The sequence below is a fragment of the Ambystoma mexicanum genome, chromosome 2q (genome assembly GCF_040938575.1).
Source record: "Ambystoma mexicanum isolate Mex_15411 chromosome 2q, UKY_AmexF1_1, whole genome shotgun sequence".
Classification (NCBI taxonomy): domain Eukaryota; kingdom Metazoa; phylum Chordata; class Amphibia; order Caudata; family Ambystomatidae; genus Ambystoma; species Ambystoma mexicanum.
Window position 1 is genome coordinate 1,367,653,010 of NC_090924.1, and position 25,704 is coordinate 1,367,678,713.

At 48.2% G+C, this 25,704-nt stretch overlaps 1 protein-coding gene across 2 annotated transcripts in view; it reads left to right on the top strand.

The window, feature by feature from the left end:
- Positions 1 to 25,704, top strand: part of TOP2B (DNA topoisomerase II beta) — a 934,132-nt gene that overhangs the window by 551,148 nt on the left and 357,280 nt on the right. For both annotated transcript variants that reach the window (XM_069648849.1, XM_069648850.1), the window contains exon 19: positions 6,708 to 6,829. In XM_069648849.1, coding sequence (XP_069504950.1) covers positions 6,708 to 6,829 — 122 coding nt within the window. The remainder of the gene's footprint in view (positions 1 to 6,707; positions 6,830 to 25,704) is intronic.

The following is a 25,704-nucleotide window of genomic DNA, read 5'->3' on the forward strand; positions in this document are numbered from 1 at the left end:
TCTAACTCGGTATGCGGCTGAGTTGAAACAGTCGTCTTGTCCAACAGATCACAAGTTCCAGCACCATTAACCGGTTGTGGTATGTCCCTCCCCGTTACAGCTTCTGATCCCGTGTGTATTAAATTTGGACTCCGACTCGCTTGAGCGGTTAAGTGTGAAGCACTATAAACCGCTTTCTCTAAGGATGCGGTCATCTTAACAGGGAAGTTCAGGGTTGAGGGGAGTATGGCTCTATCTTCAACTATGGCCAAAAGCTCTGCATCTGATACATCTTGGTATCCTTCACCCTCCGTTCGTATTTTTTTCCCAAAAAACTCTTTCAGCGTTGACATACAATGAGGGATAAGATGTTTTTTACCCCTCCCCTGTCCTCTTTTATACAGGGGTTTGGCCCTCACCGTTCTACGAGAGGACATCTTTTGAGAGCCTCCCGAAAGTTTCGGCAAGTTGCCCGGAATCTCATTGGCATTTGCTGTTGCATCAACCACACCGAGTAAGGGTGGGGGGGGATGTACTGGGTAGAAATGGATGTTTTTTCGCTGGGCAGGAGCTGGGCTTCGGAATTCCCGACTGAGAGCGGGGAGCAGAGGGTTGGGTACCCCCCTCTTCCAGGGCAGTCCCCACAATCTCCAACCCCCGATGTTCGTCCCTTCCCTCCTCACCAGCAAGTTCAAACAGCAATTGGGGGGAGGAAAATGGGGCGACTAGTCCCGGTGGTGTTCTTAAATCCTCCACTACCGCCGCTCCCTCTGTGTTGTGTATCATGATCACTACGGACTCCCCCGGGAGTGAGGGCGGGATTGGGTCTGTCCGGGATATTTTCCTGCCGCCCATGTGCGTTGCTTGCTCCGTGAGGGAGTCCAAAAAGCAGGACGGTGACTGGCTCCCCCCCCCTCCACGTTCCGTATAGGGGTCGTGGGCTGCTCGGGCGTGGCCTCTTGCGCTCCCTCCCCAAACAGTGGGAACAACTCCGGGTTTGACGGGCTTCCCCTCCCTGTTTCTGGACCTTGGGCCTCCGTATTGGGTAGAGGGGAGGGGTGTGTGTAGGTAGACGCGGGGCTCGTCGTTATTGAGATGGCCTCTTGAGGGATAGTTTGATCGTGTTCTGTAGTCGGCACTGTCAGAGATGGTGTGCCCTCCAAGACCAAGGATTCAATCGGGGGAAACATGAAGTCACTTACTTCGTTAAGCTCCGCTGGGCGATTTGTATTTGCCTGAATCATTTTGCTCGCGTGTTTAATGCGGGAAATCCGTTGAAGCCTCTGAGTAGCCAACTGCTCCACGCTTTCCGGCGAGGTTACATGGTCCTTGTTATGGGTCGGCGGCTGGCGAGGTTTGCCGTTTCTTAGCAAGCGCTTGTCCAGGTCTTCCAACCCAGGTTTCCGCTTTACGGATTCGTCCAGAGCAGCCATCCGCCGGGCCTGAGGAGCAGTGGCTCTTTATGAAAGATGTCTCAGAGTTGGATCAGAGTTGGATCAGCACGCGGTCACGCGGGCCCGCGGACTGCTGACTGCCCTTGTCAGTCCCTTCGCGGTCCGCTTCGCGGAAGACTGAGGGTATGTAGAATGGAGGGCTCGGGACACGCCTCTGAGCACACGCCTCCACTGATGAAACTGGAAAAAATACTCGATCTCCAGCACAGCGTGCTGGTACTGCTGACTGCCCTTGTCAGTCCCTTCGCGGTCCGCTTCGCGGAAGACTGAGGGTATGTAGAATGGAGGGCTCGGGACACGCCTCTGAGCACACGCCTCCACTGATGAAACTGGAAAAAATACTCGATCTCCAGCACAGCGTGCTGGTACTGCTGACTGCCCTTGTCAGTCCCTTCGCGGTCCGCTTCGCGGAAGACTAAGGGTATGTAGAATGGAGGGCTCGGGACACGCCTCTGAGCACACGCCTCCACTGATGAAACTGGAAAAAATACTCGATCTCCAGCACAGCGTGCTGGTACTGCTGACTGCCCTTGTCAGTCCCTTCGCGGTCCGCTTCGCGAAGACTATTATTATTATTATTATTATTATTATTATTGCGTCCCTCAATTCTGTGGGTAAGGTGATGGAAGTGAGTGAAGTGTTGAAAATGGATCTTGCGAAGTCGCCGGCGCAGGTATTTGACAGGATTTATTTTTATAGGTCGAGGGGTGGGGGGGCACATAGGGGGGGTCTCCGAAGTATCCTGATGCACGGCTGAGTGATATTACCAGAAGTATTGTATTGGTTTTATACTGTTAATGTTAAAGGACATTTGTACAGCGCACTATCACCATCGGAGGGGTGCCCTGGTGCTGTGTTTATACTTTGATAGTACTTACCTTTCTAAAGAAATGTGTGTGTGCGTATATAACATTTATTTTTACAGAACTCCTAGAAGTGTATAAATGTCTTTGGACCATATGCATGGTACACGTTCTTGGTACCTTCTTACAGCCCACTCTCCCTCCTAAAATAAGCCTGTCTGCTCTGCCACCCTACCAGTACCTTGAGTGGAATAGGCCTATATTAAGAGTTGGTGTTCTGTATTGCCCAGGGGATAGTTTTATAAAGTCCTAAATCAGTGGACTTTAGAAAAACTGCCAAAACATTAGGTGCTGACCACTACGTCTAGAGTCTTCAATATACACCAGGATTGGAATTCGTCTATAGGATACTACTGTATGGGGCTGACTTATATGGGCCTTATACTCTTATTACGTTGAATGGCTCCCCGATTCGTTCCACACCCCTGTTATTTCATGTTGGGTGCTTGCACTTGGTAAAGGACCCACATATAGACACTGGGATTAGAGTCCTTATATAGATATTTCCTTTTTAATAATATGCATGTATCTTTTAATACTGTGTAATAATACCCAATGTACTTATTTGAGCGGCTAGATTGTATGCATTTATTACGGTATATATTTTTCAGTAAATCAGAGTAGTGCTTTCTTTTAGAGTTAAACGTGTGCTTGAATTATACCTCTTTGTCAACCTACTACCCCTACCTGAACGTTGAGCATTGTTGCTCTGTCTACATCACTTACATTAAGAGTGGTTTACCTTCCATTTGTTGTCCGGTTTGTTAGCCTTGTATTGTAATATTGTAGTCATTTATATAGCGACATGTCCCCATTTGTATGGCATGAATGCGCTTTGTGGTTGTAAAGCCCTATCAGACCAGGGTCCAGGTATGGGAGGGTTCTAAAACTGTAGTTTAAGATGCGTGTGTGCATTCTGCCATGATTAGGACTAAGGAGGGCTGGCTATGCCCCAGTAGGTAATCCAGAGGTCAGGCACGTGGGAAGGTGCTGTCTGCAGTTTAGGCAAATTTCTTGAGCAGGAGACTTGATATGTGTCCAGCTAGACCAACATTTGACATCAGTTCTCGCTGCATACTAATGGCAGAAGTGTAGAGGCACGTCCGGGGTTTCAGTGTGGACGGTTATGTGAGCATCTAGACCGGATTCGTCATAGCTGCAGTCTAGAGTGCATGGATGGGCAGCCATGGCTGCAGCATCTGCCACAGATGACGTGTGATTTATACATACCTCAAACTCAGAGTTTGCTAGGACAGTTTTTCTGAAGTCCAAAACCATTCAAATGAGCCAGTACAAGACACCACTTTTAGTATAAGGCTGTACCACCCAAGTATATGGTAGCGTAGCCAGAGCAGCCAGGCTTATCTCAGGAGGGAGAGATGACTGTAGAATCAGTACAAAGAAATTGTAGTACACATATGGTCCGAAGAGACACAAACACCATGTATTGTAAAAAATAATGGGTTATTTAAATACAAGTAGGCCCATATACATCTTGGGTTAAATGAGTACAATCACAGATCATATAAACACATTGTAAAAACACAATTGTTGGGTAAGAATTTGTAGAGTCCAACCGGTGTGGTACTTAACAAGACTTATCTCTGCGTATTCGGTAACCCACCTTTTAATAAAGACGTTTAATACACAAGTTGGTAGTGTGACTGTAGAGCTGTACAATGAAATCAGTAAATACAGGTATCCAAGTGACACTTACACACTTAAAGTTATAGTATACATATGTATTTATATATAGACAAGGGTAATTGGACAATCTTTTAAAAAGCAGCAACTAATAGTTACATTAATCCCAAACTTCAGATCCAATTTCAACAAGAGCAATAAAGCTGGTGAGTAAGTTTTCATTTGTTATACATATTCCAGCACATTGAGTGATGTAATTTGATGTCAGTAATAACACTCATTTGTGATCACCCTTGCAATATTGAGGGAAACGTTATAGTTGGATCGGAACATACTTTTTAGGTAGTATATCAGTTAGATTCTCCCAGAGGGATGTAGTCCGTCTTTTATCCCAGCAACAATTAACCTGTAAGGGAACACGCACTGCCAAAGCCAATAGGTTCAGAAGGGGGTCTTTAGGGAGTCGGGACAACCAAAGTCAGTGGACTAGTTCAAAGTTTTGATGCTCTCTTAGAAAATGTTTTAGAAAAGTCAGTAGTTCAAATAGAAAATAACAGAAGCAAAGAGGAGACACCTTGAAGAAGCACAAGCTGGAAGATGACTTCCTAGACCTGAGGTCTACTCTAAAGAGGGTAAAATAGCACTTCCCAAGATAGAAAGCACAACACTTAGCAAGGGGTAGATGTACCCCAAGTACCACAGTGTCTGTGAAGAATTTGTTCAAGTTGGATGCCTTTCTGTTACAGTGTAGCAGACCCTTGTACCTGGTCACCGTGGTGGTGAAAGGGAGGACATCTGGTGGGCTTCTGCGGCAGCACTCGAGAGAGGGGCTCTGCAGCAATGGATTCTCCTTGATTCAGCTGTCTTTTGTGGTTTTAGCACCTTTTTCTCGGCGCCAAAGAAGAATTAACAGCTCTGGTTAGAAGTTAGTTGATCCCTCGGTCATGGACTCTGGTGAGGGGACTCTGGATGAAGATTTCCTGCTTCTGTGGGGTCCTCTGCATGCCCACAAAGCCGATTTCGAACTTCCAAAAACAATGCTCTCGAAGGTTGGTCAGGGGTATTGCAGCCTTGGAAAGTCACAGTAAGTCAGGGTTGCGCCAAAATGGAGCTTGACTTTAGGCTAGTTGATCCCACCAGCCCAAGGGTGGGATCATGCCATACTGTCTTCCCATTCCAAACGAAAACGGGGTCAGCAAAGCTGCAGGGCTTCACTGTGCACTTCTCCGTCTAGGAGGGTGCTGCTGGCGTCCCTCCACGTCTTCTTCGTCGGATGTTGTCCTCAGCTGGTCGACTCTGCCTCTATTCTCAAAAACCTCGCCTTTTAAGCAAGTTCCCATTCATTCACAGCCCTAGGCTGTCAATCACCCAGCAGGGTGCCAGCCAGCCAATCAGAACTGGTTTCACTTAGGCACATCTAGAGACAAAGGACAGGGAAATTTTGGGACCCTTCCTCCATTCCTGCCTTTCCAGATGCACTGGAGCCTGGGCAAGCTTCAGGGCTGAAACTCACCAAAGCCAAAATGCACAAAGGACTCAAACCCGATTCAAACAACCGAGTAAAAGCCCAGAAGGAACTTAACTGACAAGAAATGGCAAAAAAAGAAGACTGGGGCCATTTTGGGAAAATGATGCCCCTTGGGTGCTGAATCAGCCTGCATATACATGGCACAAGGTAGTAAAAAAAAGGAAATCACTGCCATTAGCCATCCCAGTTAGGGTTACATACAGAATGTTACATGAGAAGTGGGATAAAGGAGTTACTATGTAACCCCACAGCACTCCACATAGGGTGGTGGTGTGTGCTGTACCCACAAATGAAAAGGTAAGTAAGACAGGAGTCCTCTTACTATTCTTGGGAACAGTAGTTCACCCAAGAAAATGTAGTTAAACATTAAGAGAAGTCCAAGGTACTTCTCAGTGGTATTGAACAAAAGGTGCTGTGTCACAATGCAAAAAGCAGATACCTATGGAGTTTACCAGACTCCATTAAACCGTAAGGAAAACAAAAACCTGAGTCAGAAAAAACACATCAGAGAGTGAGAAAAAAAGGCCTACTCACTCAGGAGTTAAAATTAAAAAGCCTTGAGTCCAGCAAAAGAGCTGTGGTCTTTAAGGTTGAAGGGAATTGGCACAGAAATGAAAATTCTCCCTAACTTGGCCTACGTGAGAGGCAGAGTCAGGAAGTAGGAAGAGGTCATGTGACCGCAAAATATCTTTGAGCTTAATGCAGTCTGTCATCGGGTATATCACACCAACTGTTATAATCGCCCAGAATAATCATATTGAGATAATATAATGCTTATCTGCTGTGTCACCCCGCTCTTGGAAGGTATTTGGCTCTTACATAATCAGATTGCTGACCTTTTGGCTTAAGGACAAGGCTCCGGAGATTCATCCTGACGGAGAGCCCTAAACAGAAACTGAATGTGTTAAATTGTGTAAAATAAGTTGGAGTAATATGAACTGCTTAGTCGGAGATGGAGGAGCATTCCTGTAGAGCCCACTTTACAGGTGTCCTTTTGAGCATTCAAACCCTTTTGATGGATGGAGTGCAGTTTACATGTATGTTGTAATGTATTTAGGTAATTCTTAGAGGTCATGTCACCTGAACCACTTGTCATCCTTGTGGATTGTGTTTTGTTGTTAGATGGCTCTGTTCGTCTAGTTTGCTGAAAGGTTTTGAAAAAATACTTTTAACCCATACTTTACAACTTATGTTAATGCCCTGGATTTGTGTGTCTTAAGACTCTGCTCTTCTAAATAGGTTTTAAACCAGGACAAAGAAAAGTCCTATTTACCTGTTTCAAGAGGAACGACAAAAGGGAGGTGAAGGTTGCACAGTTAGCTGGGTCAGTTGCTGAAATGTCTGCATATCACCACGGTGAAGTAAGTAGCCAGTACAATTACATTTTACATTAGCAGACCTCCAGTGGGCCTATATAGCTTGACCATATTTCTCTGCCTAGTCTCCAGATTTGTCCTTGCTTTGCCATTATTTCTTCGTTTTGTCCTGCCACTCCTAAATGTCTTTAATAAATTGGATACTGCCTTTATTCTATCATTCAGATGGAGTACCTTGATTTATTCTCTGTTTGTCAATATATGTCTTCTAATATTTCCGGTTGTTCTTGATATTTTTCTAACCCTTAACTTGCCATACTTGTTTGGTACAGTAGTTTGGGCAGATCCCTATGTTAAGGTGGATTTCCAAAATGAGTCCTGGTGGGACCATTTTGGGAGGCCACCCTATTTGTGATAAATTGGGAAGACCTAGCTTAGCTCAAACACATTCAAGGTAAGGTAGCTGAGCAGTGGCTTCGTATCAGGAAATGTGTGAGAGTGGTCGAAGGCTACAATGATTCCACACCAGCAATTCAAGTTCAAAAGTAAAAATAGAAGTTATTTATTGGTCTTTAGTTGTACACTAAGCATATAAAAATCACAAGTACTTAAAACATTATAAAATATAATATACACAGTACCCAATAGGAGAATAAAATTGCATGTGAATCAGTTACCAGTGCAATGCAGGTGAAAAGTCAGATGCAAAGATAAATAGGCAGAACTCTTCAGAATCAACACAAGAACCGCTTCCCTGGATCTTAAGTCCTATCCTAAGAAGATCTGGGTTCTTGGACCCAAACTCCACCAGTTCCAAAGTATAACATCCGGTATGTTTATATAGAAAGTATGCAGTGGGAGGGGTTATTATAATAAATTCTTAAAGGTCAGGTAAGCACTCCACTCAACACGCTAGGATAGGCCTAGGGAAGCATCCTTAACCAAGGTTTCACCAACAAAGGTCAGGTGAGAGTGAGTTAGGGTCAGGACTTTACGCCGATTTACCCTGTGGGAGGTGGGGAGAAAGCGACCGGTATGTACACTTCCGCCCCTTGCTCAAGATGTTCCGGATTCAGCTTGATTAGATTCTAGACTTTGCTCCAGACTTACTCTTCTGTCCTTGTTTCCACCCCAAAGGTCACCTAGACAGCTGAGATACTTTGTTTTAAGAGAATATAGTTGCAGATAGTCACAGCGCACACAAATGTGTTCCGGACAGCTGCCAGTTGAAAACCCAAACGTAGACAAAGAAAGACTTCTGCAGAGATGACCGAAGGGACATGAAGAACACAAGAACCAAAGTAGGTCACTGTTAAGATGCATTTCTAGAAACTGGCCTGGTGGACAGATTTTCGGAGGCTACCCTAGTTAGTGAAAAGTGAACTCTTGAGAGGTTAGCCAAAACCCAATCAAGCACCAATGGAGAGCCGTCCAGGCTGTTCTCAGGAAGGTGTAAGTGGTGTCAGGCATCCCTAATGAGTTCACACAGTGAAGCACAACCTAATTCAATTTAGATAGGAATGTATAAAAATAGAAATATTTATTCTAACCCTTCAGCTAGCAGGTGATATTATCGAACAGTTTTCAATACTAAACCTACAAACACAGGGATTTAAATGTTTAAATGAAGACTGGATAAGCAGGAGCTAAAGGCTGCTCCTGGGGATCCAGCATTAACCAGTAAGCCGGAGCGACCACTGGGGAACGAGGAGCTTCTGCTTAGCGTTCTGTAAATCTATTTTAGGAATAAGATGCAGACCACATTTTGTCAAATATTTGTCTCCTTGTTCTTCAATGTCGTAGAAGTATGTTCCAATGCTAAATTAGAAACCGTAGCAAACGAACAGAGTTAATGTCATATTGGTATGTTTGTTCTGCATCATTTGACCTGGGGAGCCATCAATGGGGCATGGTAGCTGTTGGGGGAAAAGCTAACCAGGCACTTATTGAATACACGCAGGAGTTATGTACCTCCAAGCCCTCCTCAGTTTCGAACCCAGGTACATTGACCACAGGTTCTTAAAATGCATTCAAATGACTTAGATGCTTCAAGATGGAACTCAATAAATGCAGTAAAGCTGGAACCAAGTCACAAGTGAATTTACCTAACTTCAGCAGTTCAATCCCAAAGAAGAATGGGGGATTGTATCCAAAAGTCAGTGTAGCCACAATACTTCCTCCCAGAAAGGGACTGTCTGGCTGTCCAATCAGGACAGCGAGCCCCCCAGTGGGAACTGGTTCCTTTTAGCCTTGTGAAAGACAAATGTCTGCAGAGTTTTATAATCCACTCTCGCTTCCTGCCTTTTCAGATGCTCTAGAGCCTCTGCGTAGAATACAAAACATTCCCGCCGAAGACAAAATTTCAACCAAGGTCGTTCCTACCTAGAATGGCAGACCTAGAAAACAACAAGCAAATGAGAAATGGCAAAATAATGAGACCAACATTCTATCAGAATGGTGGCCCTTGTTAGGCAAGATTGTATGTAGTAACCCTGTGGGAGACTACACCAGCCTTTTCCTCATGGCAATAGGTAACCCATCCTTTGGTATAGGCCTGTACTACTCAAATTGGTAGAGTGACTGAGCAGCCAGGCTTATCTCAAGAGGGGTCAATGTGAGCTTCAAAAATACTCCTTTAGTTCAGTAAGTAGATACCCTTTTGAAATAGCACACAGCCTCTTCCTACACACTGAGGTGACTTCAATTGCTAGGATACTGTGGACATTAAATATCACTTTTTTGCACTTAAATGCATTACTGAAGTAATGGCAAAAAGGATTAGGGAAGGAAATGGTTAACAAGTGTCTCATACAGGTAAGCACATTAGAATCCCGCAATGAAATATAGGTTAACCATTTCCCAGCTATACAAGTAAAGTATGCATGACTTTTGGGAGGGACAGATCAACACAAAGTCAAACGGTAAGAGTCTTCAGGGAGCCATGACAATTTCAATTGAGCAAAGTCTAGGGTAGCTGAGGCACTTCTTGAAGATAGGGCAAAAGTCTTGCACAATGTTAAAGAGAGGTTTGTTGTAAAAAGAAATCGCTGTTGGAACATAAACTGGGAGGCTTGTGAAGGGCAAAGATGCGAGCAATTCTGCAAAGGGCAGCAAATGCAAGTCTCCGGTGAGAGCAAGCAAGCCACAGACAAGCGATAAGTACCCCTAGTAACACAGTACCTTGAGTCTGAAGAAAAGGTTCCAGCTGGCTTCTGTTCCTGTTGTAGTCCTGCAGATCCTGTTGTTCCTGGGCCTCAGTCGTGGGGACAAGTGGGAGGCAGTCTGGTGACTCCTGCACTACGGTTTGATGGTCGGCGCCAGCAATGGGCACACTTCAGATCAGCGGCACTTGGCGATTGCAGCTCCTCGCAGCTCTCGCAAACAGCACCGCCGCGGTTCTCGGATACCACTATGGACTTTCCTCACATCTGGGATCCAGCACTCTGTTGAGGTGGCTCAGGCTTGGTCAGTCCTGCTTCATGGGAGTCCGGAGGATCTTCCTGGAGCTCGGGTCCGACTTAAAAGCGATGCACTCGATCTGGTGTTCCTCTCCCTGGCAATCGGTTCCTGCAGCAGCAGTGGAAGTACAGCCAGCTCCGAGAGGTTGTCCAAACGAGTTTGCTTTTGGGTTGATTGGTCCCACCAACCCAAGGGGAGAAGTCGTCTGTTTCAGTGCTTCTCTAGTCGAGGCGAATTTGGAGCTTCAGCAGTGCAGCAGGGCTTCACCGGGCCAAGCAACGGTCCAGGAGTTGCAGCAAGCGTCTCTTCCAAGTTCTTCTTTGGATTCCTTCGTCCAGTGGTCGACTCACCTTTTATGCAGGTTGCTCCCATTCATTCACAGCCTAGCTGTCAATTGTGCTTAATCCCCCCCTGTTAAAGGAAAGAAAAATGAGTTGATTGCAAGGTTGTTGAATCACCAAAGTTTGGGTAGTAGGCCTGTTACACCTACTAACCAAGGAAATGTGGAAATTGGTAAAGAGGATGATAATTCAGAGTCTAACTCTAATGATTTGAACAGTCAGAGGAGGGAGAGGTGTCCCAGGATAGGAGCCTCTCGTTGCCTTAGCAGGCCCGTTTGCCTCAACCTATACCCACTCGGTCCATCACTGAGTCCAGAATATGTGTTGGAATTTAAAAGGTTGCAAGCTCAAGCTGAAGCCAAACATCAGGATATCAAAGTCAGGGAATTGGAAATGCAACATGCTCTTGAAATGTAAAGATTGTCTCTTGAAAATGTTCCCTTCCAGAGTCCTCTAGGTCTTCCAATCCAAAGAGGCCTCACCTGTCTAAAGAAGCAGTGAGTACTGTTTTTCAAGATGGTCCTGAAGCCTCCTTTGTTAAAACAAGTCCCGGTCTTCTTTTTTCGCCATTTCTTTGTGGAAAGGTTCTTCTCGAGTTTTTCTCTGCGCGCCAAACCAGGTCCGGTCTTTGTTCATTCGCCTTTGGTGGGCTTCAGAAGTGAAGACTGCATCTGGGTCTGGGGTAGGCAGGAAGTGTGGGAGGTGCCCGAAACTCCCTGTGCTTAGTCTCCCAGGAGACCCAAATGCACTCTGTGATTGGCTGGCTGACTGTCCGGCAAGGACAGCCACCCTGCTGGGTGAGTGGCAGCTAGGCTGGAATGAGTGGGAGAGAACTGAATAAAAGGCAAGTCTCTTGGCTTGGAAGACAGTCGACCACTGGACGAAGGAACCGAAGAAGAGCTTGAAGAGGACACCTGCTGCAACTCTTGGACCGTTGGTTTGACGGTTAAGGCCTGCTGCAGGTCCGAATCGCCAAGTTCGCATTGACGGAGAAGCCCTGCAAAGGACGACTTCTCCCTTTGAGTTGGTAAGACCAATCCACTCCTAAGTAAGCCTCCTGGACACCCATCTCGGAGCTGGTTGCATTTCGTCAGAGTGCTGCAGGAAACCATAGAGCCAGGGAGAGGTATACCAGGTTGTGTGCGTTGCTTGTAAGCTGGCCTAAAGCGTTTGGAAGCTTCTCCGGACTGAGTGTGTGACCTCAGAAGCAAGGACAGTCCACCTTGACAACCAGAACCTGCCTTGTTACCAGTGCGGTAGCTAAAACGCGAAACAGCCACTGAAATTGAAGTTTGCCAGTTGCATGCTTTTGACTGTCCCAGTGTATAGTGCAGGAGTCCCCCGACGTCCTCCCTCTTGTCCCCACGACTGAGGCCCAAGAACAGCGAGATCTGCAGGAACCATCAGGAACAGAAGTCATCAGCTGCATCTTTTTCTTCATTGTAAGGTCCTGTAAAACTAGCCTAAGAGAACTTACCTCTTACTGTGGAAGTGCTTGTAACTTCTGCAACTCACATGTCTAATCAGCTTGTGGCCCGACATTTGATTCTTCTTATTCTCAAAGACTCCTAAGAAATTGTGCAAAGACTTTTCCATTTACTTACCTGAAGTGCTGCATCCTATACAAAGACTTTGGCCTATTGACTTTGGCTTAGCCTATTGAATTAAATGACTCTTCCAAGAGCTATCTCAAAGTATGTGCCCTGCTTCTGATTATTTGTATTTCTTGTTTTCTAATAACTTTGCCTTTTACTTCCTTTTTTTTTAAGAGTGTACAGTATTGAAGTTTCTGATGCTTGTTAATCTGCTTAGAATCACATGCTGTGCATAGGTCCGACATCCAGTGGTCACTGCGGAGTATTGCATTTTGTTTTTCGTAGTCGAAAAGGGACGTCGACAGGGCGTGTCTGAAATACTATCCCTATAGTGACGTGTGTTGTACCCACAATCCCTCACGCGTCGAGGTCCCTCAGATTGTTTTTTTCCGCCCAGCTACTGGTCGCCTTTATGCGGAGCTCCTCGAGAGACATTGCAGATTCCATCTCCTCGACCTTTGGTCGTTTTTTCCTGTTTAAAGATTTAATATATCGATCCCTCCCTCGACGCAGTTGTGAAGCTGTCCCCGCCGAGCAAGATCTTCGACGGAGGGGACGAGCGGAGGAGATCCTTCGACGTTGCCGAACACGTGGCCTGGCCTCGCAGGCCAAATACAGTAGGGAGAGTGGGGTCGTGGGACATCTGATTCTTTTTCTGAGAATGCCTTTCCTTTTCCCCTTCCTTTCCCTTGGGGTAGTTATCACGGTTTATTGCCTCGGCTATGGAGAGGACACCCTTTAGGTTTTGCCCACTTTGTAAGGGCAAGTTTACTTGGAAGGACAAGCATTCACGGTGTAACCGCTGCTTGCCCCTCGATCACAAAGAGGAGGGTTGCTCGGCTTGTCGGCTTCTAAAGCCAAAGACTCTAAAAGACCGTAGGGTCAAGAGGTGGGCGGCCTACGCTATGTCGAAGGCCGGGTCTTCACCCGCCGCTGCTACCACCGATAGTGACGAGGAACGTGATAACACGACCTCCGCTACGGAAGTCGTACACCCCTCTAAAGAGCGCTCGCGCTCTTCGTCGTCTGTCCCCGGCCCCGACGGGCTCGGCTCACGCCCTGCTTATGGGGATGAACACCCCGGCGACACTGACGCACACGATACAACACATAAACACACAACCCATAGCTCTTCTTCGTCGAAGACGAAGAAAGCATCAGCGCCCAAGGAGACGCAGGCTACACCGGCGGCCTCCTCGGACCGTTCAGGTTCGAAGCCCCTCTCGCAACCGCAGCCGCGACCAGCGACTGGGCTTTCGGCAAATAAGGGCGCCGCCCCTAAACCATCGGCCGGCGCGCACCAGCAGAGAGCGCACGCCGCCGTAGAACGATCGACACCCGTAACGGCGAAACCACATCCCTCCGCTGACAAACGAGTCGCAGAGAGCTTATCGAGGATCGTGGCAGCCGACGCCCAGAAGCGTACGCCGAAGGACACGTCGAGCGCTACGCAGAGGTCGAAAGACACGACGAAAAAGCCCAAAGACAGTCAGGGACTACCCCCTTCAGTCGGGGAAGGCTTTTCGGAAGGCGACGGGACACTTTCCTCGACGTTATGGGAGAGGTCGAGCCGTTTTCAGCTAGATGACACTAATTTTCCCCCGCTAGACCGCTCAGGGGTACCCCATGAAACCATGGAAAGGCTCCATCTCTGCATGGAGAGAATGGAGAGGTTTATGAACACCCAGAACCCACCCACTCCCAAGAGAACAAGAGAAGGGCCTCAGGAGGACCCCAGGGCCAAATACCCGAGGCAGGACACAGCCTTAGACTTCCATAATGTGTATGACCTCACTGGTGAGGAACAATACTTGGAAGAGGAGGATGATTTTGTGGACAATGAAGAGGGACAGAACCAAGAGGGAAGGTCTGGAAGACAGCCCAGACATGGTAGGAGAAGGCTTCGGAGAAAATCCAGAAGAAGGACCTTCTCATCCCTGGCAATCCCCATCAGTATATTCGGACACTGATGTCCTGAACCTAAATCCTCCTGGCAATTCACCTGTTAGAAACACGTCTCCCATTGACGATCAGCCCACATTCAATGCCCTGTTGCGCAGAGCAGCAGCACATTTCGAACAGGACACTGGGGAGATCTCTCCGGAAATAGACTTTGTGGAAAGAGTAATTAAGGAGAAACCCCCAGTCAGCCAGACCATTCCCCTCCTCGCTTCAGTGAAGAGAAGAATCATCCCTTCGCTATACACACCCGCACTAATCAGAGGAGTTAATCCAAGGATTGAAAAACTTTTCACTCCTTCACCCTCAGACCCGCTGTACATCGGGGGACATTCCATTCCGGATTCCCTTGTAGTAACTAATACAAGGAAGAGGGCAGGGGTGCCGCTGTCCACCAGTGAGGCACCACCTGACAAGGAGGGCAAGAGGTTATATGCCCTTGCTAAAAGTCACATCCTCGGCTGCCTTTTCGGCAAGAATTGCGAACAACAATTCTTTGCAAGCTAGCTACGCGGACGCGCAGTGGGCCAAACTGCGCAAGGACGCCGAAGAAGCGCCGGAACCACTACGTACACACCTGCTATCAACTATTGGCGAAGGAACCCAGGTCAACCAGAGTATTGTAAAGAACTCTCTGGATGCTGCTGAGACAGTGGGACGTTCCCTGGTTCAGGGAATACTCCTAAAACGCCATGTATGGCTGCGCAACTCAGGGTTCAAACCGGAGACACAGGCGTCTTTAATAAATAAACCTGTTGAAGACTCAAACCTCTTCGGGAAAGCGGTGGATGAGGCTCTGGAAATGGCTAAAAAAGAGTTCGATACTATCAAAACTCTTGACCAGATCTCTAAGCCCACTACCAGACGCGGCTATGGCAACAAACGCTTTTTTCGTGGCCAACGCCAACAGCAGAATCAGCAGCAACAGTACCCTGCCACCAGTTACCAGACCAATAGTGGGCAGTACAGCCAAAGAGGCCAGCGCAGGGGCAAAGGGAGAGGGCGGGGGTCCACCCCCAGAGGCTCCCAAGCCGCTAACAACACCAAGTGACGCGAAGATTCGCGTCCCCTCCCATGCAACACCGGTCGGGGGCCGGATAACATCCTTTCTTCCAGCATGGGAGGGACTAACGTCAGACCGCTGGGTACTTTCCACCGTAGCCCACGGATACTGCATCGAATTCAACAGTTCCCCAACATACAGACCCCCGAGGGGACGACGCATGACACCGGAACACCTTGCTATCCTTCTCCAAGAAGTACTACAACTGCTGGAAAAAGGAGCCATAGAGGTCGTGCCTCTATCTCAGGTAACGGAAGGTATTTATTCAGTGTACTTCCTTGTACCCAAAAAGGATCTAACCATGCGCCCTGTATTAGATCTGCGCCCAGCGAACAAGTTTATCAAACCCCAGAAGTTTCGTATGGTGACCTTACAGGAAGTGATCCCACTGCTATATCAGGGAGATTACATGACAACATTGGACATGAAAGATGCATACTTTCATATTTTAATGTTGCCAGCGCACAGAAGATACCTCAGGTTCATGATAGAGGGCAAACACTACCAGTTCAGAGTGCTACCCTTCGGCATAGCATCAGCACCAAGGGTATTCACGAAGGTACTGGCAGTGGCAGCGGCCCACCTGCGCAGGTTGTCCATCCCAGTTTACCCTTACCTCAACGACTGGCTCATAACAGGGGATTCTTACGAAACATGCTTCTCCAATACCCAAAAGACGGTAGACCTTTTATTCCAGTTGGGCTTCTCCATCAACGAAAAGAAGTCCAGCTTAGACCCCAGCCAAGTCAAACAATTCCTAGGGGCTCTAATTCAAACAAAGGACGGCCTCGTCTTCCCCTCCAACGAGAGGGTCCAAAACATGCTGTTTCAGATCCCTCAATATGTGACCGGTCGAGAGGTGACGGTACGCAAAGCAATGCGCTTGCTAGGCATGATGGCGTCGTGTATTTATTTGGTACCTCACGCGCGCATGCCCATGCGCCCTATGCAAGAGTGGCTCAACAGCCAGTGGTGTCAGGCCAGCGGATCATGGGACGATCCAGTGGTGGTCTCGCAGGCCTTGGTTCTCTCGCTACGATGGTGGACAAAGGAAAACCTGGAAAAAGGGAAACCCTTTGCCACACCGGTGGCGGAAGCCACTCTAACCAGACGCATCCCTAACAGGATGGGGGACTCACCTATCCCATCAGACTGCTCACAGAGTGTGGACTCCGAATGTAGCATCCAAACACATAAATCTACTGGAGCTACTAGCTGTGATCAAGGCGCTAAAAGCCTTCCAGGAACACCTACAAGGAAAAACTGTGTTGGTCCTTACAGACAGCACCACAGCCATGTACTACATCAACAAGCAGGGGGGCACCCACTCTCCAGGACTGTCCACACTGGCACAAAATATATGGAAGTGGGCTCTCAAACAAAACATGTTCCTACTGTCAGAACATGTACCAGGGGAACTCAATCTGCTGGCAGACAAACTCAGCAGAGATTTCCCCCTGCCCGAAGAGTACGAATGGCGACTGCACGAAGACATCGTCTTCGACGTCTTCACACAATGGGGATTCCCAGAAATAGACCTATTCGCAACCCTGGAGAACTCACAATGCCTAAGTTACGCCTCCAGGTACCCCCAGAACCAATCCAAGGGGAACAGTCTGTCGATGCAATGGTCAGGGAAATTTGTTTACGCTTTTCCCCCCGACTCCCCTTCTCAACAGGGTGGTGCACAAGATGCACCAGGAACAAGTAACCATGATACTGGTGGCCCCAATGTGGGCCCGACAGCCATGGTTCGCTCACTTGATGGAGATGTCTCTATCTCCCCGAGTGAAACTCCCCTGTCCGTACAACATGCTGTCACAAGACAAGGGCAGGACTCTGCATCCATGCCCCCAGAACATGAACTTAGCAGCTTGGCTCCTGAGATCATAGAATTCGGACATCTACTGCTCCCGCAGAGATGTATGGACATTCTCAGGGAAGCCAGAAAACCTAACACTTGCCACTGCTACTCTAGCAAGTGGAGGAGATTTGTCATCTGGTGCAGAGGGAAAGGCATCAACCCTATTGACTGCTCTCCCACACATATTGTTCTGTACCTGACCCACTTATTGGATTCAGGTCTAGTGTTCAATTCCATTAAGGTCCACCTAGCGGCACTTTCTGCATACACCACTTCCCAACTCAAGGTGTCGTGGTGGAAGATCCTGGTTATAAAGGCCTTCATGGAGGGAATAAAGAGAATACACCCCCCCGATAGCTGACCCAGCTCCCGGATGGGACCTTAACGTGGTACTTACCAGACTCATGGGCTCACCTTTCGAACCCATGCACAAAGCATCTCTTAAAGACCTCACTCTTAAGACTGCTTTTTTAATAGCTATCACCTCCATCAGGAGGGTAAGTGAACTACAGGCTCTTTCTGTTCTAGACCCCTTCGTTACAGTTCACAGAGATAAGGTGGTTATACGCACGCACCCAAGGTTTGCTCCGAAGTTCATCTCGAAATTCCACGTAAACCAGTCTATAGAATTGCCAACGTTCTTTCAAAATCCTTCCAACTTGGGAGAAACAACTCTGCACACATTAGATGTGCGCAGAGCGGTCATGTTCTACATGGAAAGAACCAGACCACTGAGCTGAGGAAGACTTATCAGTTCTTCGTCTCGGTGGCAGCAGGAAGAGAAGGGGATGCAGTTTCAAAGTCCACTATTTCTAGATGGATTGTTCAATGCATCACTCTCTGCTATACTCTTGCTAAGAGAGAACTGCCCTTTAAGCCTAGAGCTCACTCTACTCGAGGCACGGGGGCGTCCATAGCATTCATTGCAAATGTTCCCCTTGAGTCCATCTGCAAAGCGGCTACCTGGAGTTCTGTGCACACCTTTACAAAACACTACTGTCTAGATGCACACTCGAGATCTGACTCCCAGGTGGGTCAGGCAGTATTAAGACATCTTTTCTCTACTGTTCCTTCTCATAACCCACCGCCAACTCCGGGTACTGCTCGCTAGTCTATGCACAGCATGTGATTCTAAGCAGATTAACAAGCATCAGAAGACAATGCATTACTTACCGTAAAAGCATTTCTGATGGTTGTATCTGCTTAGATTCACATGCGCCCACCCTTCCTCCCCGCTCGGATGGAAGGAACATAGACTTCCTTTTATATCTCTCTTTTCTGTACTCACTCACGTCTAGAAGGCTCCCTCAGGGCAGAAAAATACAAACAGAGGGACCTCGACGCGTGAGGGATTGTGGGTACAACACACGTCACTATAGGGATAGTATTTCAGACACGCCCTGTCGACGTCCCTTTTCGACTACGAAAAACAAAATGCAATAGTCCGCAGTTGACCACTGGATGTCGGACCTATGCACAGCATGTGAATCTAAGCAGATACAATCATCAGAAATGCTTTTACGGTAAGTAATGCATTGTCATATTTGTGGCTTACTAGTCTATTGCTCCATTCTGAAGAAGGCTTTATAACTGACTGATAAATACATTAATAATTGTTTATGCAAGAAACCTTGAGTTTAAGAGTTTATTTGAATACCTGTAACTGTGAATCTTTGTTCTAACTCCACTACAGCTCACATTTCCCCTCTTGAGATAAGCCTGGCTGCTCAACACGCTACCAAAACTGTGTAGTACAAACTTATACCAAAGGTTGGTTTGATTACACCTGTAGTCCTAGTTGTGGGTAGTGTTCCCAAAGGGTACTGAATACAAACTTTGCCTAACACACACCACGGTAGTTAAAAGTAAACCACTGCCACCAGCCATACATCGAGGAAAGGGTAACATAAACAATGTTACATGAGAAGCTAGACAAAGGGGATACTAAGTAACCCCTCCAGCACCCTATTGTAAAAGACTATGTGCTGAGTCTAGAAAGTTACAAATGTAAGTAAAGTCAATTTCACTTTACTGCTCTTGGAAACAGTAGTTTCTGATGCTTGATAATCGGCTTAGAATCGCATGCTGTGCATATAGTTCGACATCCAGTGGTCTCTGCAGAGTATTGCATCCTGTCTTTCAGGAATCGAAAGGGGACGTCGACATGGGCGTGCCTGTAACACTATCCCTAACGTGACATGTAGTGTACCCAAAATCCCTCACGCGTTGAGGTCCCTCAGATTTTTTTTTTCCGCCCTTATGTGGAGCTCATCCAGAGAAATTGCTTTTGTTCTCTTCGACCTTTGGTCATATATTTATTGAAGTTATATATATTTCCCTACCGTCCTTTTCATCGACGGCTGTTCCAAAGACATGCCGATCACGTGGCTGGGCCTTCTGGCCGGCCTATGCATTAGGGAGAGTGGGGTCGGGTGGACATTTCCCTTTCTGAGAATGCATTTGCCTTTCCTCTTTGTTCCCTGGGTGTATTTGTCACAATTTATTTCCTCAACTATTGAGAGGACTCCATTTAGCTTTTGTCCTGTTTGCAGGGCCAAATTCCCTTGGAAGGTTAAATACTAAGTGTAACCGGTGTTTACCCCTCAATCACGACGAGTCGGTTTGAGCGCTGTGTTAAGCGGTGGGCCGAGTGAGCCGAGTCTGGTTCTCCCGCTGCCACAACCGCCGATTCTGACGAGGGGCTGAGTGATGAACAAGCCTCCGATTCGGAGGCAATTGACCTCTCGGCGGAGCACTCTCGCTCCGCGTTGTCTGTCCCCGCCCCACTAGGCAAGACTCAGGTCCTGCTATGGGGAATGTACACCCTGGCGACATAGACGCACATCTTCCCCACACTAAAGACACAACCCCAGGGACGTCTTTGATGAAACAGTCGAAGCGGTCCATAGCGGCAACGGGCACACCGAAAGCTTCGGCCCTGCCAGCTGACCGTCTGGGTCGGCAGCCCTCCCCGCAACCACGGCTTGCGGCCGGACCTACTAAATCGAAGGGCGCCTTCCCCAATATCCACCATTCAGTCGAGAAGCATCGGAAGAAGGCGTCCACGACTGAAAAGGCCCCAGTTCCGCCAAAAGTAGTCACGCAACCAGAGACCCATATTTCAGAACTTCCCGATGCTGAAGTGATTACCGAAAGCATCGCCAGGATCATTTCGGCGGATTCTCACAAGAAACGGTCCAAGGATTCAATGAAACCCAAGGATAGGCCAAAGAATTTTACTGTAACCTACGAAAAGGCCCACAGACAAAAGGACACGTGTCAACCGTTGGAACACCAAAAAGACTTTTCGGAAGCTCCTGAAGGGATTTCTTTGGTGTTGAAGAAAACATCTTGACGTTTGCAAACAGAGGATCCACTAGATGAGCCCTTTCCACCCCTGGACCGCTCTGGTTCGTCTGTTTGGACCAGAGAAATATTTGAAGGATGTATAGACAGGCTGGAGAGGTTTGTGGAACTCTGAGAAGTCCACACCCAAGGGGTCTAGGGAGGAAAATCCCCCTCTCCCTGGTGCTAAGGTGCAGAGGGTCTTTGAACCTTCTCAAGATGAGGAAGAAGAAGAATACATTAATAACCTAACTGAAGAGGAGACTCAAAATAAAGATCCTTTTGTTGACTCTGAGCAGGTCCATTTAGACCCCACTGAGGGTTGGGAGATGGACCCGGGCTCCACTGATCCTCGCTCTTGGCAGTCAACTACTCCAACTCCCCACTAGACAGGCCTCTCCAGTTGACTATCAAATGAAAGCAGCGGAACACGTCAACATTGCTACTCAGGAAGCCATTCCAGATGCTGATTTTGTGGAGGACATTTTGAAAGAAAAACCACTTGCCAGCCAAGCTATTCCTCTAATAAATTCAATTAAGAATAGATTGGCCCCTTCTTTATTAACACCTGCACTTACTAGAACAGTGAATCTGAGGGTAGAGAAGCTTTTTCGACTCGCCCCCTCTACATCAGGGGTCATTCTACTCCAGATCCATTGGTTGCTACAACTACCAGGAAAAGAGTAGAGGTTCCCCTATCTACTGGGGAGGGGGTGCACCCCCTGACAAGGAATGTAAGAGACTTTACGCTTTGGGGAAAATGAGCACTGTGGCGGCGGCTTACTCCACTCGCATTGCCAACAATACAACGTTGATGGCCTGCTATGCTAATGCTCAATGGGCCAAGCTAGAGGAAGTGTTATGGAGAATTCTCATAAATGTGCTAATTCCCTTCACTTTAGAGCCCCCCCAGCAACTTTGCTGGATTTTGAGGACTTGATTTTTTTACCTGGAAAGAGTGTGAGCCTTTTTCCCCACTCTTTCATGTATTTTGATGTGTGTTTTGGTCTTGTGTTAAAACTCCATAGGCATCTTTTCAGGTGTTACACAGCACCCTCCGCGCTGTAACACAGGGATGTCTTTTTATACTTCCATGAGGTTTAAATACCTTCGCTGGGATGAACTACTGTTTCCCAGAGAATATAAAGTGAAATTGACTTTACTAGTCTTCTTAAATTCCACACTATCTTCCTATAGAGTGCTGGAGGTGTTACATAGTATCCCCTGCGTCTAAATAGTCATGTAGCAGTCAAATGCTACCCTTTCCTATCGAAATGGCTGGTGGCAGTGGTTTTACAACAAACTACCATGATTTTTCCCGACCGCGAATACCGGTAGCAAAAATCGCGGAAGCCAAGTTTTTCAAGATGGTGCTTTAAGCTCCTTTGTTTAAACGGGACCGGTCTTCTTTTTTCAGTTTCTTTGTGGAAAGGTCTTTCTAGAGTTTTGCTCTGCGTGCTAAACCTAGTTTGGTTCCTTTGTTCATTCGCCTTTGGCAGGCTTCAGGACTGAAGACCGCCTCTGGAGCCCGAGTGTCTGGGGTGGGTAGGAAGTGAGGGAGGTGCCCGAAACTCCGTGTACTTAGTCTCCTAGGAGACCCAAATGCACTCTGTGGTGTTTGGCTGGCTGACTGTCCGGTAGGACAGTCAGCCTTCTGGGTGAGTGACAGCTAGGCTGGAATTAATGGGAGAGAACTGAATAAAAGGCGAGTCTCTTGGCTTGGAAGGCAGTCGACCACTGGAACGAAAGAACCGAAGACGAGCTTGAAGATGATGGCTGTTGCAACTCCTGGACTGTTGGTTTGCCAGGTGAAGCCCTGCTGCAGCTCCAAATCACCAAGTTCACCTCGACATAGAAGCCCCCACAAGGACGACTTCTTCCATTGAGTTGGTGGGACCAATCGACTCGACACTAAGCCACCTGGATACCATTCTCGGAGCTGGTTGTATTTTCTTCAGAGTGCTGCAGGAAAACCGAATAACCAGGGAGAGGGACACCAGCTTGTGTGCTTGACTACAGCTACCGGAATTGAAGATTTGCCAGTTTGCCAGCTTTTTGACCAGTCCCAGTGCAGTGCAGGAGTCCCCCGACGTTCTCCCTCTTGTCCCCACGACTGAGGCTCAGGAGCAGCGAGATCTGCAGGAACAGAAGTCTTCAGCTGCATCTTTCTCTTCACTTGTAAAAGTACTGTAAAACCAGACTGAGAGTACTACCTCTGCTGGTGAAAGCGTGTGGAACTTTCCCAATGCACAGGCCTAATCAGCTTGTGATCCAACATATGATTCTTCCTTTTACAAACTACTTTTACAGAGACTTTATCTTTTACTTACCAGAACAGTTTTTGTCCTATCCAAGACTTTAGCCCATTGACTTTGGCCTAGCCTATTGAATTTGAATTGACTCTTCTGGTGAACGCAAAGTATCTGCACTGTTGAAGAATAATTGTAATCCTTTTCACTGTTCTGATAACCTTTACCTTTTTGCTCCTACTTCAAAGTATTCTGAATGCCATTTTGCTCCTCCTTCAAAGTAGTCTGCTTCAGAAACTTTCAGTATACCGTACTGAAGTATATTTGTGTATACTTTTTAATTGCCTCCTTCTAGTGAATGTTTTATAACTGACTGTTGAATAAATGTATAAGTGTTTAACCAAGAAACCTTGAGTGTAAGAGTTAATTTGGACACCTGTGATTGTAGACCTCTGTGTAACATCATTACAGCTCACATTCCCTCTTGAGTTAAGCCTGGCTGCTGAGCTCCGCTACCAAAAGCTGCGTAGTACAGACTTACACCAAAGGTTGATTTTGCTTACACCTGTAGTCATAATTTTGTGTAATGATCCCAAAGGGTACTGCTCACAAACTTTGCCTAACATTCCCCTTTAAATTTATAGGTGCACGGGGGTGCGGCCCAGGGAGCATACGCTTTCCTTACTCCGCCCTCCGGCGCCACACCTCAGTCCCCTTTTCCGCGTCAACAGGAACGGGCCGAATTCAACACCGCCCCTGGGTTTGCCTTTGGCCATGTAATTCCACACGCGGATACTTCTTTGTCTTTTTAGTCTTTTTATCATTCAGGTACTCTGTCCTCAGGCGTCACGCTCCTCCCCGGTGCATGTCGACTTCCACAGGGTTCAGCAGGTGTCCATCCCAAGTTCAGACCCCCACGCCCTCTGCCTACATTGCCTTGGCCCAGACCACGGTTGTCAGGTGTGTGCAGCGTGTTGCTCACTGTCCTCGAAAGCTCTAAAGAACACACTAGCTAGGTGGAGGGACCTCTTCTAGAGGATTTCAAGAACTATGTGAAACATTGAGCCAAGCCAAAAGTAGGGCCGCAAAGGACACTCCTTCCCAAGGACTCTCCCGCGTGGAAGGGACCGGTCAGGTCCTTATATCAGCATGTGCACCGAGGCGAATCCTTGGATCCTCCTGGTGGTAGTGTTGAGGGACTGGAAGATTCTCGCATCGGATTGTTATCCGAGGGGCTTCGCCCTTGTACCGGCAATATGGCTGAAGGGCTACGCCCTATTACTGGCAATACTTCCGAGGGGGCGCCTAAACGCAGCTCTACTGACCCCCGGGTCGAGGGTGTCAAACCTACCGGGCCTAGGCCCGAGGAGCAGGGTAGGCCTTGTGGTCCACACGCTAGAGTCTTGGACCAGGCCGGACGCAGTGGGCCGAGCAACACGTTGCAAGCAGGTGGCAGGCAGCTCGTCAAAATGGCCGCTGCGCCAGACAGAGGCACCCGTCCGCCATTCCAAGATTTCGGCGAAGATCAAGTGTGAAGGTGGGACTAGCCTCAACCAGGTACGTGGCCTACAGCCTATCCCTCTTATGCGCAGGGCAGCTTCCCACTACGTCCATATGGGCAGGGAATGTAGCGGCTCCAGCTGCTGGCGTCTAGTACCCCCTGCCACCTCTACAGCCGGTGAAGAGGGGTTCTTCGAGAGGTTCCTCGGCCTCATGAAGTCACCTCGTATGGGGGTTATCCTCAAGGACGCCATCAGGGAAGTCCTCCCGACTATGCCAGCAGCACCAGCCGGTGCAGCCGCTGGTCCCGCTTCCCAGTCGACTCCTCAGGCAGTTCCGTAACGGCCTCCGCCGCCTCCTCAGCCCCCGGCTGCAGTTCCTGTGCCCCAGCCTCCGGATCTACTCCTCCACCTCTGCAGGATCCTCCTGATCCGCATGACATGGACGATGAAGAGGATCTGGACCGCCATCCTCAGCCAGCGCCTTACGCAAACGTCTTGCTGGGCTGGTGGAAAACGTGGGCCTACCGCAGCCTGAGGTCGAGCAGACGGCAGAGGGGGTTCTGGCTGAAGTCCTCACATGACGCCCCTCTACCAAGACAGGGATTCCTCTGCAGACCGATGTAGTCTCCCTGGCCAAGAAGGGTTGTCTTAAGCCCCACGCCGCACAGCCAGTCAATCGATGCTTGGACGCCAAGTACAGGCAGATGGAGGGGGATACACTCTTGCTCTCGGCCATCCTCAGCCACACTCCCCGGGGATCGCTGTGGCATCACTATACTCCAAGACTCAAGTCGTCCTCAGCTTCCTCTGCGGCACTGCTAGGCAAGGAGAAGATCTTGGAGGTGTACGGCAAGAAACTCTATTCCAATGCGTCCTTGAATCTTCGTCAGGCCTACGCAGATGCCATGCTGGCAGCCGCTAACCAAAGGTTATGGCGGACTTCCTCCCGGAACTCCCTACGCAGAGCCAATCACGTTTGAGGCAGGGCTCGCTGAGGCCAAGCTGGTGGCACAGGACCTCATGGAATCCACTGTGGCCCATATTGACGACTCCTGGCTGTGCCATCTGTATCGCCATGGACATGAGAAGGACAGCCTGGCTCCAGGCAACGAAATTCAACCCTAACATTGAAGATCGCATATTAGATCTACCGTTCGAAGGGTGGGGGGGGGAGAGACCACTTCCACTCAGCCTCGGACGAGGAGCTGGACAAGAAGAAAAACAGCTCACAAATGGCCAAATCTTTATCCATCTTGACCAAGACCAAGACCAAGGCCAAGTCGTATACCCAGTCACAGCAGCGCTCTGACAGGGCAGTATGTATGGAGGGTTCCACGGCTTTCAGGAACAGAGATCCAGGCAGCCCGACCGCTCGCCATATCAGAGCCGGCGCAAACAACAAAAAGGGGGTTGGGTGGGAGTAAGGGCTTTTTCCAGTCCCTCTCCTCCGCAACAGCCTCAGAGGCAAGGAAGGCATGACATGCCCTTTAGGGTCCACGTGTCTTCAGTGGGGGGCAGTCTCGCTCTGGTGCCAGAATTTCAC